The sequence below is a fragment of the Vulpes vulpes genome, chromosome 11, assembly GCF_048418805.1.
Source record: "Vulpes vulpes isolate BD-2025 chromosome 11, VulVul3, whole genome shotgun sequence".
NCBI classification, from domain to species: Eukaryota; Metazoa; Chordata; class Mammalia; order Carnivora; family Canidae; genus Vulpes; species Vulpes vulpes.
The window spans coordinates 9,720,134-9,735,279 of NC_132790.1; the positions used below are offsets into that span (position 1 = coordinate 9,720,134).

At 50.2% G+C, this 15,146-nt stretch overlaps 1 protein-coding gene across 15 annotated transcripts in view; it reads left to right on the forward strand.

Moving 5' to 3' along the window:
• ABCC8 (ATP binding cassette subfamily C member 8) overlaps positions 1–15,146 on the forward strand; it is a 75,998-nt gene that overhangs the window by 20,896 nt on the left and 39,956 nt on the right. For all 15 annotated transcript variants that reach the window (XR_011995080.1, XM_026008165.2, XM_026008168.2 and 12 more), the window contains 4 exons: positions 1,194–1,358; positions 4,492–4,647; positions 8,827–8,961; positions 9,305–9,467. Coding sequence is in view for 14 of the 15 variants with exons in the window: in XM_026008165.2 (XP_025863950.2) it covers positions 1,194–1,358; positions 4,492–4,647; positions 8,827–8,961; positions 9,305–9,467 (619 nt within the window). In the remaining variant the exon portion in view is untranslated. The remainder of the gene's footprint in view (positions 1–1,193; positions 1,359–4,491; positions 4,648–8,826; positions 8,962–9,304; positions 9,468–15,146) is intronic.

The window sequence follows — 15,146 nt, forward strand, 5'->3', positions numbered from 1 at the left end:
CCTTGGTAGGGCCTTTCTCTATCAGACCTTAATAGTCTCTCTGTGCCTGCTTCCTGCTGTCCTCAAAAAGAAAAGACTCCTGTCCCACGGAGCCAAGGAGAGATGGTTGTTAAAGTTCCAAGAAGCAGTGAGGGCTGGTTTAGAAGGCCCAGTTGGACCAAGAGGCAAGATCTTTTCTACTGTCAGGAGGCCCTGTATCCAGGATCTAGGAATTTCTGACACTAGGGAAAAAGACTCCTCTTAGAGTTCTGATCCCTTGGGCCTGATCCTGGCCATAGACATGCCCTCAGGCTCCTTCTCATCATTTTGTTCCCACCACCCTTCACCCTACAGCAGCTCCCACATCCTGCAAATAGCTTTCAGAGTTCAGGGCAGGGTCTCAGGAAGGGGAGAGTGCTGTCTTCATGGAAATATTGATGTGGTTCTGCTGGGGAGCAAAGGACTTAATCAGGATCAAAGTTTTCCTAGGAGCTGTTGATGCTGAATTTGGAAACAGACGTGCTGTTGTTTTCTGGTATCTTTAGCAACAGAGTCAAAATGGTTGGGTTTTTTTTCCCCAGTGCTTATCATCAGAGATCTTGCTGGAGGTGTTGCAAGAGGACCTTCAATTTAACAGGAGGACCCCGGAGCCCACAGGCTGGGGAGCTTCCGAAATCTTCTCAGTCTATCATAGGTGATGAGTTTCCATCTCACCTGGGAGCACTACAGTTTTCCTACTGGTCTTTCCTCCCCAGAAATTTCTACAAGGCAGGCTGTTGGTGAATGTAGGACAAGACCTTAGCTCATTCTGGGTTTTTCTGTAGCACAGAACACACATTGTGGAATCTGTTCAAGCAATTCTGGTTTGGGCTGCTCTGTGATTCACTATATTTGTTTTCGTTCCTTTCAGAGTGAGCTCCCCTGGGTCTGGTGGGGCCTATTTGAGCTGGAAGTCATATTTATGGGCATGAGGTTAGAACTGGACCACACTCTGTTCCCCTAAGTAGGATGATGAAGATGGTATAGGCCACCCTCCCCGTGGCTAGAAGAATGTTTAGTTGGATTTATCAGCCTTATATTGCCCTTAGACACAGCTGATAGGCTTGGCAAGCATGGAGGGTCCTATAATAATGGCCATCGTGGCACAGTAACAGGTACTGGTGGCGGCTATTTTTCTGGCAATGACAGCCACTTCTGAATTCTCTTTCCAACAGACGCAGTTTCTCGGGGTTTACTTTGTCTCATCCCAAGAGTTCCTTGCTAATGCCTACGTCCTAGCTGTGCTTCTCTTCCTTGCCCTCCTACTACAAAGGACGTTTCTGCAAGCATCTTACTACGTTGCCATTGAAACTGGAATTAACTTGAGAGGAGCAATACAGGTACTTGGCTAATTATGTTTTCACTTTGTAATAAAAACCACATTATTCATCCTTGTGGATGACTCTAGAAAAAGTCATTATTCATTCGTAAGAATAAATCTGCTGTGCATTTATTTTTTTGTTGCCCTTTAGCAGTGCTTTGAAACAATAACTATTGACAAAGCAGCCTGGGAGAGTGGAAAGTGCCTTGGGCTGGACTCGGAGAGTGTAGGAGTTCTGCTTTGCACTAGGTCTGCGATGTCACCTGCTCGGCCTTGAATGGGACAGACATTACTAACGGGTCACCTCACTCTTTCCTGTTGAATGCATGCACATGCAGACTCAGAACCCTTCTCCAGATTCTGTTCCAAGAGCCTGCCACCAGTCTTCCTTGGGTGAAAAAAAAAAAAAGAAAAAAAAACGAGTTTGACATACCAGGACTAGATTGCCTCTAGTATCTATCTGAGCTCCTAAATCTTGGGTCATAACAAGGGAGACTTACTAGGCCCAGTAAGTCCCTTGGGTCTAGGTCCTTGCTTCGGTTCCTGATAGCTTCCTTCTCAGAGTGGGTTGAAAGGATGATCAAAATCAGGAAGGACTCGGGGCACTTTTTTAAGCAAGGTGGTGATAAGAGTTGTCTAAGCCCTAGTGTTTTCTTTAGAGTTTTGGTTCTGCTGCTGGGATGAGGAGACCCAGTGTGACAGTGGCTTAAATAGGATAAAAGTTTGTTTTTCACACCGAGTCAGGGCTGGTAGGGCAGCAGCACACTCATCAGAGACCTTGGTTCCTTCTGGAGTGCTGCTCTCATGTGACTTTTGTCTTACAGTTTAAAATGACTATTGACATTGTCATTGTTGGGCCTACACTTAAAACAGCAAAAGAAGAAAGGTGGGGCAGTAGGAGGGAATGCTGCCTTGTTTTAAAATCACAATGCAGAAGTTGCACATATCCTGTCCCATCCCATTGATGAGAAATTGGCCACAGGCTATACCTAGAGAGGCTAGAAAGTGCGGTCTTTATTCTTGACAACCATATATGTCCCCCTGGAAATTCTTGTGAAAAGGAAAATGGATACGGGGCGGGGGGGGGGGGGGGGGGGGGGGGGGGGGGAGGGGAGGACAACTAGTAGAATATGCTATACCCAGAAATTCCCATGAAGTCAGTGGAACACTAGGAAGTTGTGACTAAATCCCAAAGCCACCTCATACTTCTGGACAGAAATGTTCCTCAGAATTAACACTGATCAGTCCTCTGGGAGCCAGGATCAGAAACTTTACAGAAAAGTGATTGAGAGGAGAAGGTTATGGCATAGGCTGGGGACCCTCTCAGGGTCCAAACTCCAGTTATCTTAGTATACAGTCCGCGTGAATGGTGCCCTCTGCAGTTGTGTAGTGCACAGCCTGTGCAGCTGTACAAGACAACGCTGCCCATCCCCAGTGGTTTTTTTTACTGAGAAAACAGAGTCGTTTCCTCAGGAATGTCATCATGTGAGAATGATGGAAAGAGCCCAGGAAATCTGAGACCTTTTGAGATTCATAGGGGCTCAAAGCTAGGAGGAACCAGGCTATTCCTCAGTTCAGAAAACCTTTCTGAAAATCCCAGCCTCTACATGGACCCTTCCATTGACAGGCAGGCACATTCTACCATAGATAACAGCGAGTTTTGTAGTCAAACAGTTCTATAATTAAATCTTTCTATTTGAAAAAAAAAATCTTTCTATTTGTATGTCATAAATTACACACTGGCCCAGTATTTCCCAATTACTCTAAAAAAGCAAAAAATGGTTGTTAAACGTACTCATACATAATTGTTTCAATCAAACTGTCTGAATCCAGGAGAGCTAAATTCAGATGCCATGAAAAGAAAATGCTGGCATTAATTATGGAAACAAGTTAGAAAAACAAATCTTTTTTTCAGAGTTACATTAAAATTATAGATAAGAGTGTATGTCTTCATGAGTGTGAGAATAACCACAGTTCTTGCATGAAAAGTTATTAAGCAAAATTCTTGTAGTAGATATATAATTTTTGACATATGCCAGCTATCAGTTGCGTGTTTCTGTATATCCTGGTCTTTCCTGAATAATGCTTTATTTGATAGATTACTCTATGTTCCTACTTCATTACAAACCGGATTTATTATTATCCCCTGAAGACTGATGTCACATAACATGGGCTGTGCATCGATCTGTCAAAAAATGTCATTGCCATTATTTTAAGTGTTACCCATGGTGTATACAAACCCACAGAAAGATGCAGAATGAGTTCATGCTTTGAGCAAACCTGACCTACAAAAAAGCCTGGGTTTCATGAAAGATGAATTAAGGGAGCTGGGAATCCACCTTACAACGAATGCACACTAGAATTTCGTTTAAAAGCAGGCATCCTTAGGGCATTGAAGATGGGAATGCATTTTTCCTTGTTTAAGAGCACACAACCTGAAAATGCCATCTTCCTAGGAGGCATGATCACTCTGCACATAGAGCTTTTGGGTTCAGAGCTCCCTGGGAGCTGTTACCACGGCTGCTCCCCATCTGCCCTGGAGAGACAGGACAAGACGCTCTGGGTGGCTGGAATCCCAGTGGGGTGGGGCTGATTGACACTTGTGTGTCTCACAGGAGAGCTTCCCAGGCTGACCCCTCATTTTGTTTCAAGGCTCAAATAAGGCAGGACTTGGCCTCTGAGCATACCCCTGCCCCCGGGTGAAGACAGCCGCATTAAAACAGACAGCTGCCCCACTTTATCATTTTTATGGCTCTGAAATGTGTTCTCCATTGGCCTCTGGCAAATCAAGAACACAACTGGATGTGAAGATCTGCTTTTAAGATTTAAGAGCTAATTAAGTCCTGTGCCCCAGGGAGAGGTCTTGCTTTGCTGGGGAAGTCGTTTGCTGGCATGGATTCCTCATTTGAATACCGCCTTTTCTGACCTGCTTGATCTGTAATCAAGGCCCTTTACCTCTCTGAGCCTTAGTTACCTCATCTGTAGGATTGGAACACTAATTTTCCGATTGGCGCCCCCCTTATAGAGCTGCTCTGGGGCTCCGTGGAGGATTATCTGCCTGAGAAGGCACTGGCACATTGTAGATACATGGCATCTGGGAGAGGGATTAGGATGATGGTGACAAATGTGGAACACTCTTACTCTTATTCCAGACCAAGATTTACAACAAAATCATGCACCTGTCCACCTCCAATCTGTCCATGGGGGAAATGACAGCCGCGCAGATCTGCAACCTGGTTGCCATTGACACCAACCAGCTCATGTGGTTTTTCTTCTTGTGCCCAAACCTCTGGGCTATGCCAGTGCAGGTAAGGGATGCATGTGTGCGGTGGCGGTGGAGGGCACTCAGTTGGAATGTTCTGGTAAATGCCCAGTGACTAGGAGTTCGAGCTCACCATCTTCTATTCCATCTTGGCTTGCACCTTCCACCCCCTTAGAGTCTCCATGGAGCATACTTCTGGCCCCAATACTCTCTCACGCTTGGCAAATGGTCTAGCCATCGCGCTTATCATTAAAGCTTTAGGAAAGCAGCCAGCCTTAAAAAAAAAATAGAATAATCATATGTGGAACACTTTTGCAGACATTAAATGTTATGTTGCTGCAAGTACTTAATTACATTGAAAAGTGTTCATGATGTATGTTTAAGCCAAAAGTTACAAAATAGTATATGAGGTGAGCTTCGCACTACATTGGAATGTATCTATATACACATATTTGCACAGATTCATACAGGAAAAGAACTAGAAGTTCACATGGTGGGATTACAGTAATTTTTATTTTCTTTGTGCATTTCTAAATTCTCCAATAAGCCTGTATTATTTTTGAAAATTAAAACCATGATTACTTCTAAAGCTGAACAACCTTTGGAGCTAGCTTTGAAGGAGGTGCATTCTCCCCCAACCATAGTAGGAGAATCCTCAGCACAGCTTACCTGGCCCCTATTTCTCATCTGGAGTTTCTGCCACGGAGCCTGTATTTCACTCTGGTGCTCAGACCAGACCCGGAAATCCCAGAGCGCCTGGAGGCTCCACAGAGGCCACCTAGTATAGAGGATAGTGTCTGGACTTCAGTGAAACAGGTTGATCCAAATACTTAATGTGTCTGAGCCTCAGTTCCCTCATCTCTGAAATACGCCTGATTCCTACCGTCTGGAGTTACTGTGACAATTCAACTAGATCATGTAAGCAAAGTACCAAGCAGAATGCCTGGCACAGAGTAGTCACTGAGTAAATAGCAGATCCCTCGAAATTGCACACTTAGTGAGTAAGGACTTTCCCAGTCCAGAATCCATTGTTTCTTGGGATGCAAACTGCACAAACCTTAATCTCAAGTGATTTTTATTGGTCCTTCTGACCTGTAAAACTTGTATTTGAAAGACATTAAAGGAAAAATAGAAGGAGAGGCTTGCACAGGGAGTCAGCTAGGAGTCTTGATGGAGATATACGAAAGGGAAGGGAATCTGATGGTCCTTTTTATGGGGACAGCCCTATATGGCATCCCCAATTACCACTTACCCACACGTAGACCCCTATCCACTCCCTTCTCTGCCAAGATGGATCAGAAGCTACAGAAGCTATAGAAGGGCCTGGACAGTTCATCTAATACAGTAACCAGCCTTTGATCCATAAGAACTTTCTGTGGTGTTCCCCTGAACAGTCTCCTTTCAAAGATTTTGTGCACCAAACCTACTGTATTGCTATCATTACTATTATTGATAATGTTTATGGAGCTTACGTCATTGCGGACAATACTAATACTAATAACCCTTGCTCCAGGGTCTCTCTCTTGTACAGTTAACCCTCTTCACAATGGGACGCGGTAGTTTCATCCCCACTAATCACTTACCTTTGCTGATTTATCATGAAGTCTCATTTGGTTTTCCATTTTTAACTCCTTAAAGGCTATACCTTTGCCCTGAGTACTTTCACCAGCCCTCAAGACGCGGTGTTAACCACCAATGGTTGACAAGTCCCTTCAGCCTAGTCAGGATGCTCTGGGCAGCCTGGCTGGCCACAGGCCATGGGCCTTTGCTAATACTGAAACTAGCCCAGGCGCTCTCTCCTTGATTTGTAATTTTTTTTTTTTTTTTTGGTCACATATACTTTTTTTTTTTTTAAATAACAGCTTCATTAAGGTATAATTCACCCATTTAAAGTGTATAATTCAGTGGGATTTAGCATATTTGGAGCTGCATAACTGTCATCACAATTTTAGAACATTTCCATCACCCCTGCCCCCCCACCCAGAGAAACTGATACCCATTGGCAGTCACTCGTCATCCCCTCCCCCAGCCCTAGGCAACCTCTGGTCTACACAGACTTTCGAAAATCTAATGAAACCTTCTCAGAAAACAAATGTGCATTCACATATTTGCCTACAATTTCAGGAGCTTTACTGGCCCCTGAAGCTTATGAACACCATGTTAAGGAACTTGGCAATAGTGGGGACTTCTCTGATTCTTTCTTCATCCCCTGGGGGCTGGAGGCCTGGAGAGGGTGGGCCACACTGTGAACTAGTAGCAACGTTACACCCAGGTGTCTCCTTTCTGTGGTTCCCTAGTGACAGTTCCCATGAGGTCTATTTGTTTGTTTTTAAGGAGAGGGTTGCCACCTGGTATTGATCTCTATGTGCCAGGTATCATTCTAGGTGCTTATCACATATATTCATTTAATTTTCAGAGCAGTCTTGATAAGTGGGCATTAAAGTTACCATTTTAAGGATGAAGAAGCTGCAACTCAGAGAGGTTAAGTAGCTTGCCTAAGTTTGCACAGCTAAGTGCTGGGATGCATGCAAACTCAGGCTTGCAGACTCCAGCAACTACCATCTCCCCACTACTACACTACGTCACTTTCCTAACTTGCAAACAGAGGCGAAAATAGCCCTCATATTCTCCACGCTTGCTTCTCATACTCAGAATCCCTGATTTCTGGTATATTCTTCCGAGTGGTCCACTCAGACCCCTGCAGAATAGACGAATGGACAGAAGAATTTGGGGAGCATCCCAAGGGGTGGGTGGAGGGTGAGAAGGAGCCAGGCAGAAGCAGCAGCTGTGTCTCCAGGTCCCGTTCCAGCAGCTGCCGGCGCTTGGAGGCGGTGGGGGTTCAGGCACCCACCCCCAGCAGATGCCACAGTGGCAACGCAGGGAGTACCCTGGGAGCTTCCTTGGTGTCTGGCTCCATCCAAGCTGCTGAACGATGCCCTGATTGCCTCCATATGAGGACAGCTAATGAAAAGACAGGATACCAGGGGTAATTTTGGATAAGGTGATGCGAGCAGAACCAGGCAGGAGTAGGAGGTTCTTTATTTTCTAACGCGCTCCTCTGCACCCCTGTGTCAGCATTTCACATCAGTGAAACCCTGGGAGGCAGGTGGTGAAGGGGTCACTTACCAGCCCCTAAGACTATGCTAATACAAGAGCCCTTCTGTGATTAACGGAAATTACAGAGCCGCCCACCCACTTCTCTGTCCTTGAGGTAGTGCAAGGAGCTTAGTGCCAGTTTGGTGTAGGGCTCAGGGAGTACAGGGCCAACCCAGGCAGACGGGTTTCTTTTCCAATTAAGGAAGACAACACATCTGCTCCTGTAGAATAAGCCCTGAATTTAGAGCTATTTGCCTTTGAAGGCAACCTGAGAAGTTGTCATCTTGATGCTTCAGGGGCTGGCAAGAGTAATTTACACTTCTCATAAATATTCAGAAGCAGGCAGTCATTTGCATAAAGCTAGGAACAGAATAATTCTCTTTTCAGAGAATACTTGCCAGATTCACTAGAAAATTGAAGACACCAGCCTTCATGGACATATGTATATATGTATTATAGCTGATAAAGTGTACATGCCTCTCTAAGAATTATAAAAACCTCTATTTTGATCCAAAGACCACTCTACAGTATATCACAAATTTAAGAGATCATTTTCATTTTCTTATATTTAGACAATCATTAGTTTATAGAAGACTATTCGTATTTTATTTTTAAAAAGATGCCAGGAAAAAAATTTTTTTAAAAAGATGCCAGGAGCCTAAGAATGAAAAGTGAACTCTCAATCCCTGGACTTGTTTTGTCCGGCACAGATGCAACAGTGCCCCTTTGCTCATATGTCACTTTTTTCCCCACATGAGGGAACTGTCAGCCTTGCCAGCCAGCCAACAGAACAAAAGATGCTATTACACTCATTGTGCAACGTCAGCTCTGAGACTGCCCTCTGGAAGGTAGATTTGGAGAGAGTTAATGGCCCAGCAGGCTGGCAGATAAATACAGTTAGTTATCAGCCCAGAAAGCCACTGCTTGTGTGAGACCCCCATCACATTAATACCTCTTCCTAAAATTGCTTTGTCACACCTCCTCCTCTGGGCCCCGGGGACCACTTGAAAACCTGGGTACAAGGCATTTCTCTCCCTAGGGGACTGAGGAAGGGGGGACTTTGCCAACACCCCCTCCCCCAGGGGGGCCACCAAATCAAAGGAAACTCACCCCCATGACCCTCCTTCAGATCATCGTGGGTGTGATTCTCCTCTACTACATCCTCGGAGTCAGTGCCTTAATTGGGGCAGCTGTCATCATCCTACTGGCCCCTGTCCAGTACTTTGTGGCCACCAAGCTCTCCCAGGCCCAGCGGAGCACACTGGTGAGTGAGCATCCTGCATGTGCTCATGCCCCTCTTCCCCATCCTTCCCCCATGCGGCTGTTTGCTTCCTCTCCCTATACATCCTCCCTCTTCCCTCAGGAGCCCCCAAACAGCCACGCACACGCACATCCACAGTATCATTGACCTTAAGCAGATCTCTTCACTATCCAGGCCTCAGTTTCTTTGTCTGTGAAAGGGGCTGAATGGAGAAGGCAAGGGGTATCCCCATGGGCACAGGAGCTGGGCATTGTCTGCCAAGCAGTGAGGGCATCGGCTCTGCTCCTTCCTCTTGGGTGGGATGGAGGCAAAGGAAACCCTTTTCTGACTTGGCGACCCCTGGCAGGAGTATTCCAACGAGAGGCTGAAGCAGACCAATGAGATGCTTCGAGGCATCAAGCTGCTCAAGCTGTACGCCTGGGAAAACATCTTCTGCACGCGTGTGGAGATGACCCGCAGGAAGGAGATGACCAGCCTCAGAGCCTTTGCTGTGTACACTTCCATTTCCAGTGAGTCTACCCGGCCGGCCCCATGCACGGCTGCTGATACGCTAGGAGAGGGTGTCAGGGCTTGAGGGGGACAGTGAAGGTGCAGAGGCAGGAGGTGTTGGCAGCACCCCATCCAGGGGAGCCTCACACTCTCTCTTGGAGGGAAGCCCCCAGAAGTCACAGTGTCCTCAGTCACTTACCCAGCAAATGCATGTCGACAGCCTGCTATGGGCGGGGCCCTGTCCTGGCCCTCAAGACACAGTGATGACAAAGACAAGGGAAGCCTTTTATACACTATTGAATTGATCTGTCATCAGGAGGCGGCAATAAGTGCATGAATAGCACCAGTTTTGAATTCTCTGGGGTGTGGGGACTGCTTGCAGTAAGTCAGATTGAGCTTCCACTCACTGCCCTGGGGCAGCTACAAGGAAGCTTCCATCTAGCTGGGGTGTGAGAAGGAGAAAGCTTCTGAAAAAGCAGAAGTTCAAACCGGAGGTACTCATGAATGTAGGGACTGAATCTGCATTAACCACGTAAGTGGTTAGGAAACCCCAAGCCCAGAAAATAGAGGGGGGCGGGGGAAGAAAACCCAAACTGGTAAAACTCTACAGTCCCAGCAGACACACGTATTATGAGTACTTTCCAGAGAACATGGGGCTCCAACAGCAAACACTCCAGTCGAATGATGAGCTAATATAGAAACAAAAATCCACCAGAGGAAAATGCAGCACCCCGAGTTAGAGTCAGCAAATGCAAAACAATAGAATTATTCCCTCAATCCCTGGAAATGATAGAATCGTCTGGAAGAGATAATAAAATAAGCACATTCAAAATAATTAAAGAGCTAAAGGAAAGTGTAAAACCCACAAGGTAAAACAGAAAAGTATCAGGGGGCAAAGAGACAAAAGGACTTCTAGAAACTAAAAATTTAGTTATCAAAATTAATTTGGTGGACAGTGGTCCCCAGGTCAGGCCAGGGCTCGTGGAGATCAGTTGGCCGACGGAGTCCTGGCCCAAGGTGATCTTACGGTTGGTCTAGTGGCTCCGAGGCCCCGCCAGGTTGTGCTTCCTGCCCGAGTGCATGGTTGGGACGCAGATTGCTGGCAGCAGGCGGGCCTCACGCTGGTGGGCAGGCCTGTCCAGTTTAAGAGCCAGTGTGGTAGGAAGGGCCCAGGCGAAGCCCCCAGAGAGGGGGAGAAAGAAAACAAACAAAAAGGACACAAAAACAACCCAAGTGTAAAGTGTAAATGAATTCACAGAGCTGGAGGGAACGTTTGTGAGTCAAAAGATAGGTCTGAGGACGTTACATAGAATGTGGCGAGGGGACGAGGGGACCTAAGGAACGTGTGTCCTGCCAGTTGGGAGAACCATTCTCCAGATGTGACCTCCACAGGTCACATCTCCACTCTCCAGGGTGGGGCGTCTCCCCGAGGTTGCTCCTGATCTTAACAGCACGGCTCACACTAGATCCTCTGGAGGCTCGTGCTGTGTTCCACAGACGCCTGGACACCTCCGTGGGGTGAGAACTTAGGACACAACGGGGCACCGTTTTCAGACGATTTTCTCTGAGTGGGGGAGCAATAACCAACACTGGGCTCTGAGGGGAGTGGGAAACCGGGGAGGAAGTTAGGGGAGGTGCACGCTGCTGACCGCCTCCCCCCAGCTCATGCGGGGAAGAAACGGGGGGCAGGGGTGGCCAGGGGTGGGCCAGCCAGTGGGAGGTGTACCCGGCTCCCAGATAAGGTCGTGGAGAATGGGACGGCCACCCGGGTCGTCCGTGTGCTCCTGGTGTTCATACAGAGAGGGTCTGGTGGGGCCAAGTGCCGGCATCCAACCCGCAGCTCCTCACAGGGCAGGGCTTGCTCCCAGCACCCCAAGTGTCCCACCTCCCCATGTCCATCCAGACCATGGTGGCGCAGCACAGTCAGCAGTGGCCAGGCCATCCGCCATCCGTGGCGCCTGCCGTGGCATCTTTCTGCAGAAAGTCCCGCTAGGGCCTGCTTTTCTCAGAACGGGGGTATAAACATGACAGGCAGCCTCGGCCTCCTGGATTCTTCGGCAGGTTCCTGGTGTCTCCCTCGACCCCCCGCCCTGACCATGCGGTGTTCTGGGCCTCTGAGCCCCCTCAGGCTGAACACTCCACAGGAGAGGAGGATTGGAAAGGTGTCTGCAGCCCCGGGCCCTCGTCACCCTCCTCTGGGCCAGCTCTGCCGGCCCCTGGGCCTTCTGGTTGTGTGACAGGAACCCCACACTGTGTATAACCCAGGTGAGGACACCTGGCTTCCGGACATCTCATCAGTGGGAGCCACTGCTGAGGTGGAGGAGGGTGACCCCGCAGCCAGGTGACTTCCTCTCCCAACATGCCTCTCCCTGGCATGACAGGGTGGGGTAGGGCAGGCTCCCCACTGCTGGGTGGGAGACAGAGAAAGGAAGCATCAAGGAAACTGGGGACCTGGGGCCCCCAAGACCCCTGGCAGCAACGTAGGGGCAGCCTCCGGTCGTCTAGATGGGGGCGGCCCAGCTGCCTTGCTCCTAGGAGACGTAGGCCCGCTTCCCGCATTCCACACTACAAGCTGGGATGTTTGGTACGTGAACGACATTGGGTGACCCCCGGGTCCCGGGCTAGCCCACTGAAGCCTATCTAGTGGGTGTTCTTTGACCCCTGGAGCCTCAGAAGACAAGCCATGGCTTTGCAAAGGCCCTGGGGCCAGGAGGACGTGGGGAAAGGCGATGCCATTTGTCCGGGGCTGAGATGACTGCGTTAGGAGCGAGGGGCTCTGGAGCCAAGCAGGGTCTGCCCAGGGTCCCTCACCTGTCCAGGGCTCGGTGACCTGGAAGGACCAACAGAGCAGTCCAGGCTGGCCCCTGGCAGAGGGCAGTGGAGGGAAGGGAAGCACCCTCCGGGCGGTTTGCTCATCGTGTGCCCTTCCTGGGTGGGTCTGTAGTCCGCGTGGGAGGGGAGACAGCGCGGGAGGGGCGCCCCTGGCTTGCGGCTCGAGCTCCGTGTGATTCATGGACCTCCCGGGCTTCCCGCCTGCTGCTCCTGTCACCAGGGATCAGGACACAGGCCATTAGGCTTGAGGTAATGGGGCACTGTTCATTCTCTTCCCTGCCGCCGGCCATGGGGTCCTGGTGCCACGGAGGAGCCCCAGAGTCCCTCTTCCTGGGGGGACCCTGCTCATGCTGCCTGCTGGGGGCAGGGTTGGGGGGACGGTACCCCTGACACTCTCCCCACTGCTCTTGCCCTCCGAGCTGGTGCGGGCAGGGCAGGGGGTGACAAGGAAACGGGCGCAGTTTCCCTACCATAAAATCCAGAATCGGAAGAAAAGGGAAGCAGGGCACTCCTGGGGGGTTGAGCGAGCCCAACCCGGGGGCCCCGCCCTGTACTGAGCACTGCGAGGGCTGCAGGAGACCACGGGGGCTGCTCCCCAGTTTCCAGAGCTGCCGTCCGGGAAACATGTGGCCGGGCACGCTGAGCGGTGCGGACCTCGCGGGCCCAAGGGCACCCAGTCCTCACACAGCTTGGGAGCTGTGAGCCCTGCTGCCCCCGGTACTGAGGCTCAGGGAGGTGCAGTGGCCATCCCAGGGCCTCAGCCAGTGAATGGCAGAGAAGAGAGAAGAAGGAAGCCCATATGGGCTGGGAGTTCCAGGAGCGTCACGTCAGAGGCAGCCTGAGCTGGACCTGGCAGGATGGGCAGGATGTCGATGAGCAGAAAACGGGGAGAAGCTGGAGGCAAGGGCTGGGGCTGCTCCCCTGGCAAGTCAGTTCAATCCTTATTTCCCTGCAGAAGCAGGTGACTCTAGGTGTCTGAGGTGGGCAAGCTTTGCAGGAGTGACTAAGGGGTCAACCAACAGTCATGCTGCCAGTTCACTTTGTCCTTCGTTCAGCATCCATCCCAGAGCCTTCTCTCTGTGCCAGACTCTGCTGGGGCCTTGTGCATTTAAAAAGAGCCAGGGGGGGTGGCACAGTTGGTTAAACATCTGCCTTTGGCTCAGGTCATGATCCCGGGGTCCTGGGATCAAGCCTCCTGTCAGGCTCCCTGCTTCTCCCTCTCCCTCTGTCCGTCCCCCTGCTTGTCCACTCTCCCTCTGTCAAATAAATATATAAAATCTAAAAAGAGAGAGAAAGAGAGCACAATCCTCTCCCTCACAGTCTTGAGAGAGACCATGCCGTGAGCAGTGGCGGTGAATGAGGCCAGAGCCAGGGCGTCAGTTCCAGGTGCCCTGCTCTCTTTTGTGGTACTTCCCCGACCCCGGCCTCTTTTGTTTCTCTCATCACTTATCTGATAAATATTTACTGAGCACTCATGACATCCCAGGACCTGTGCCAGGCATCAGGGAGATAGTGCTGAGAGGAAATGGTGGTGCCGCCTGTGCTGCTTTTCAACCCAATGAAGACATCTTCCTCTTCTCCCCCTCCACCAGCCCTGCAAGGCTTCATTTACCCCTATTCTGGTCTGGACCCCATGATGAATCACTTCACTCTTCCCTCATTGATACCCACAACCTCTTGTTCCTGCCCTGCCAATCTTTTGTTCTAAATCAGCCCCACTGCTGAGTTCCTCAGAGTCTAGTAGGGAGGCCAGACTGTGCTGTGAGTGAGAGGAACAGGAAGGGGTATTCCAGGTGCCCTTAGAGTCCTACCTACCCTAGTGTCTAGGGGTCATGGGTGGCAAGGAGACCTTGGCAGAGATGCCCAATGGGTGACGATCGATGAGTCAGATGAGGAGAAGAATGTTCCAGGCACAAAGGCCTAGAGGTGAGAAGGATGGTGGTGTGTTCAAGACTAGAACATAATCTGCTGAGGAGAGAGTAACAAGACCAGATGGTGCAGGACCCTGTGTGCTGTGTTCAGACCCCGGCTTTTCTCCCGAGGCAGGAGAGGCACTGAAAGAGTTGAAGGAAAGGACAGGGGTGTCTGGCGTCTCTTCGAGTGTTCCGTGGTCAGGGGTCTTCCTTCTTCCAGCCGGCCTGAACCACGGCCAGGCGGGGCCTCCTTGGAGGGATGTAACTGGCCTCGTATCATGTCCTGAAAAACGAAAAAACAAACCCCCAAGCCTAACTGTGTCACAATTGGGGATGTAGGGGTGGGCAGGAGGGTGCTGGTGAACCCCATTTGCAGGCCACCCAGCCCCTCCAGGGCCTGGCTATTCTTGGCAAGTCTTGTCCCTACCCTCCTCCACGGAGGCCCTGACTCAGAGCAGCTGGTGTCTCAGGACAAGTTGACCTCCAGACCCGGTCCCCCTTCCTCCTCTGTCTTCAACATCTGTCCTTCCTTCCAGCAGCTGGCGCAGCCACAGCGTGTTGCCGATGCCTATCCTGGCTCACTCCGCTCAGGCGGAGAGGTGGCTGAGGGAGAGCCAGGGAGGTGCGTGGGTAAAAAGGTCGGTGACAGCGGCCCTCCTGCCACGCTTCCTCCACTGCCAGCAGCCCACCTACCTTTCCCTCCCCTCTGTAGACTTCGGACTGACCATCCACCTGAATGGGAAATAGCCACGTGCATTCAAAATACACTTCCCCCTCTGGCAGGTGCACCTGCAGTTAGGCCCAGCCTGGAGCCTGCAGCTCCTCCCCGGCCCTCCGTGGAGACAAAGATCAAGTGAACCAGAGGCACAAATGGCTGGCCGTACCTCCCGGACACACGGCCTCTGAAATATTTATGGATGTGGTGGAAATGGATAGCTCCTGGTACTGCAGTGT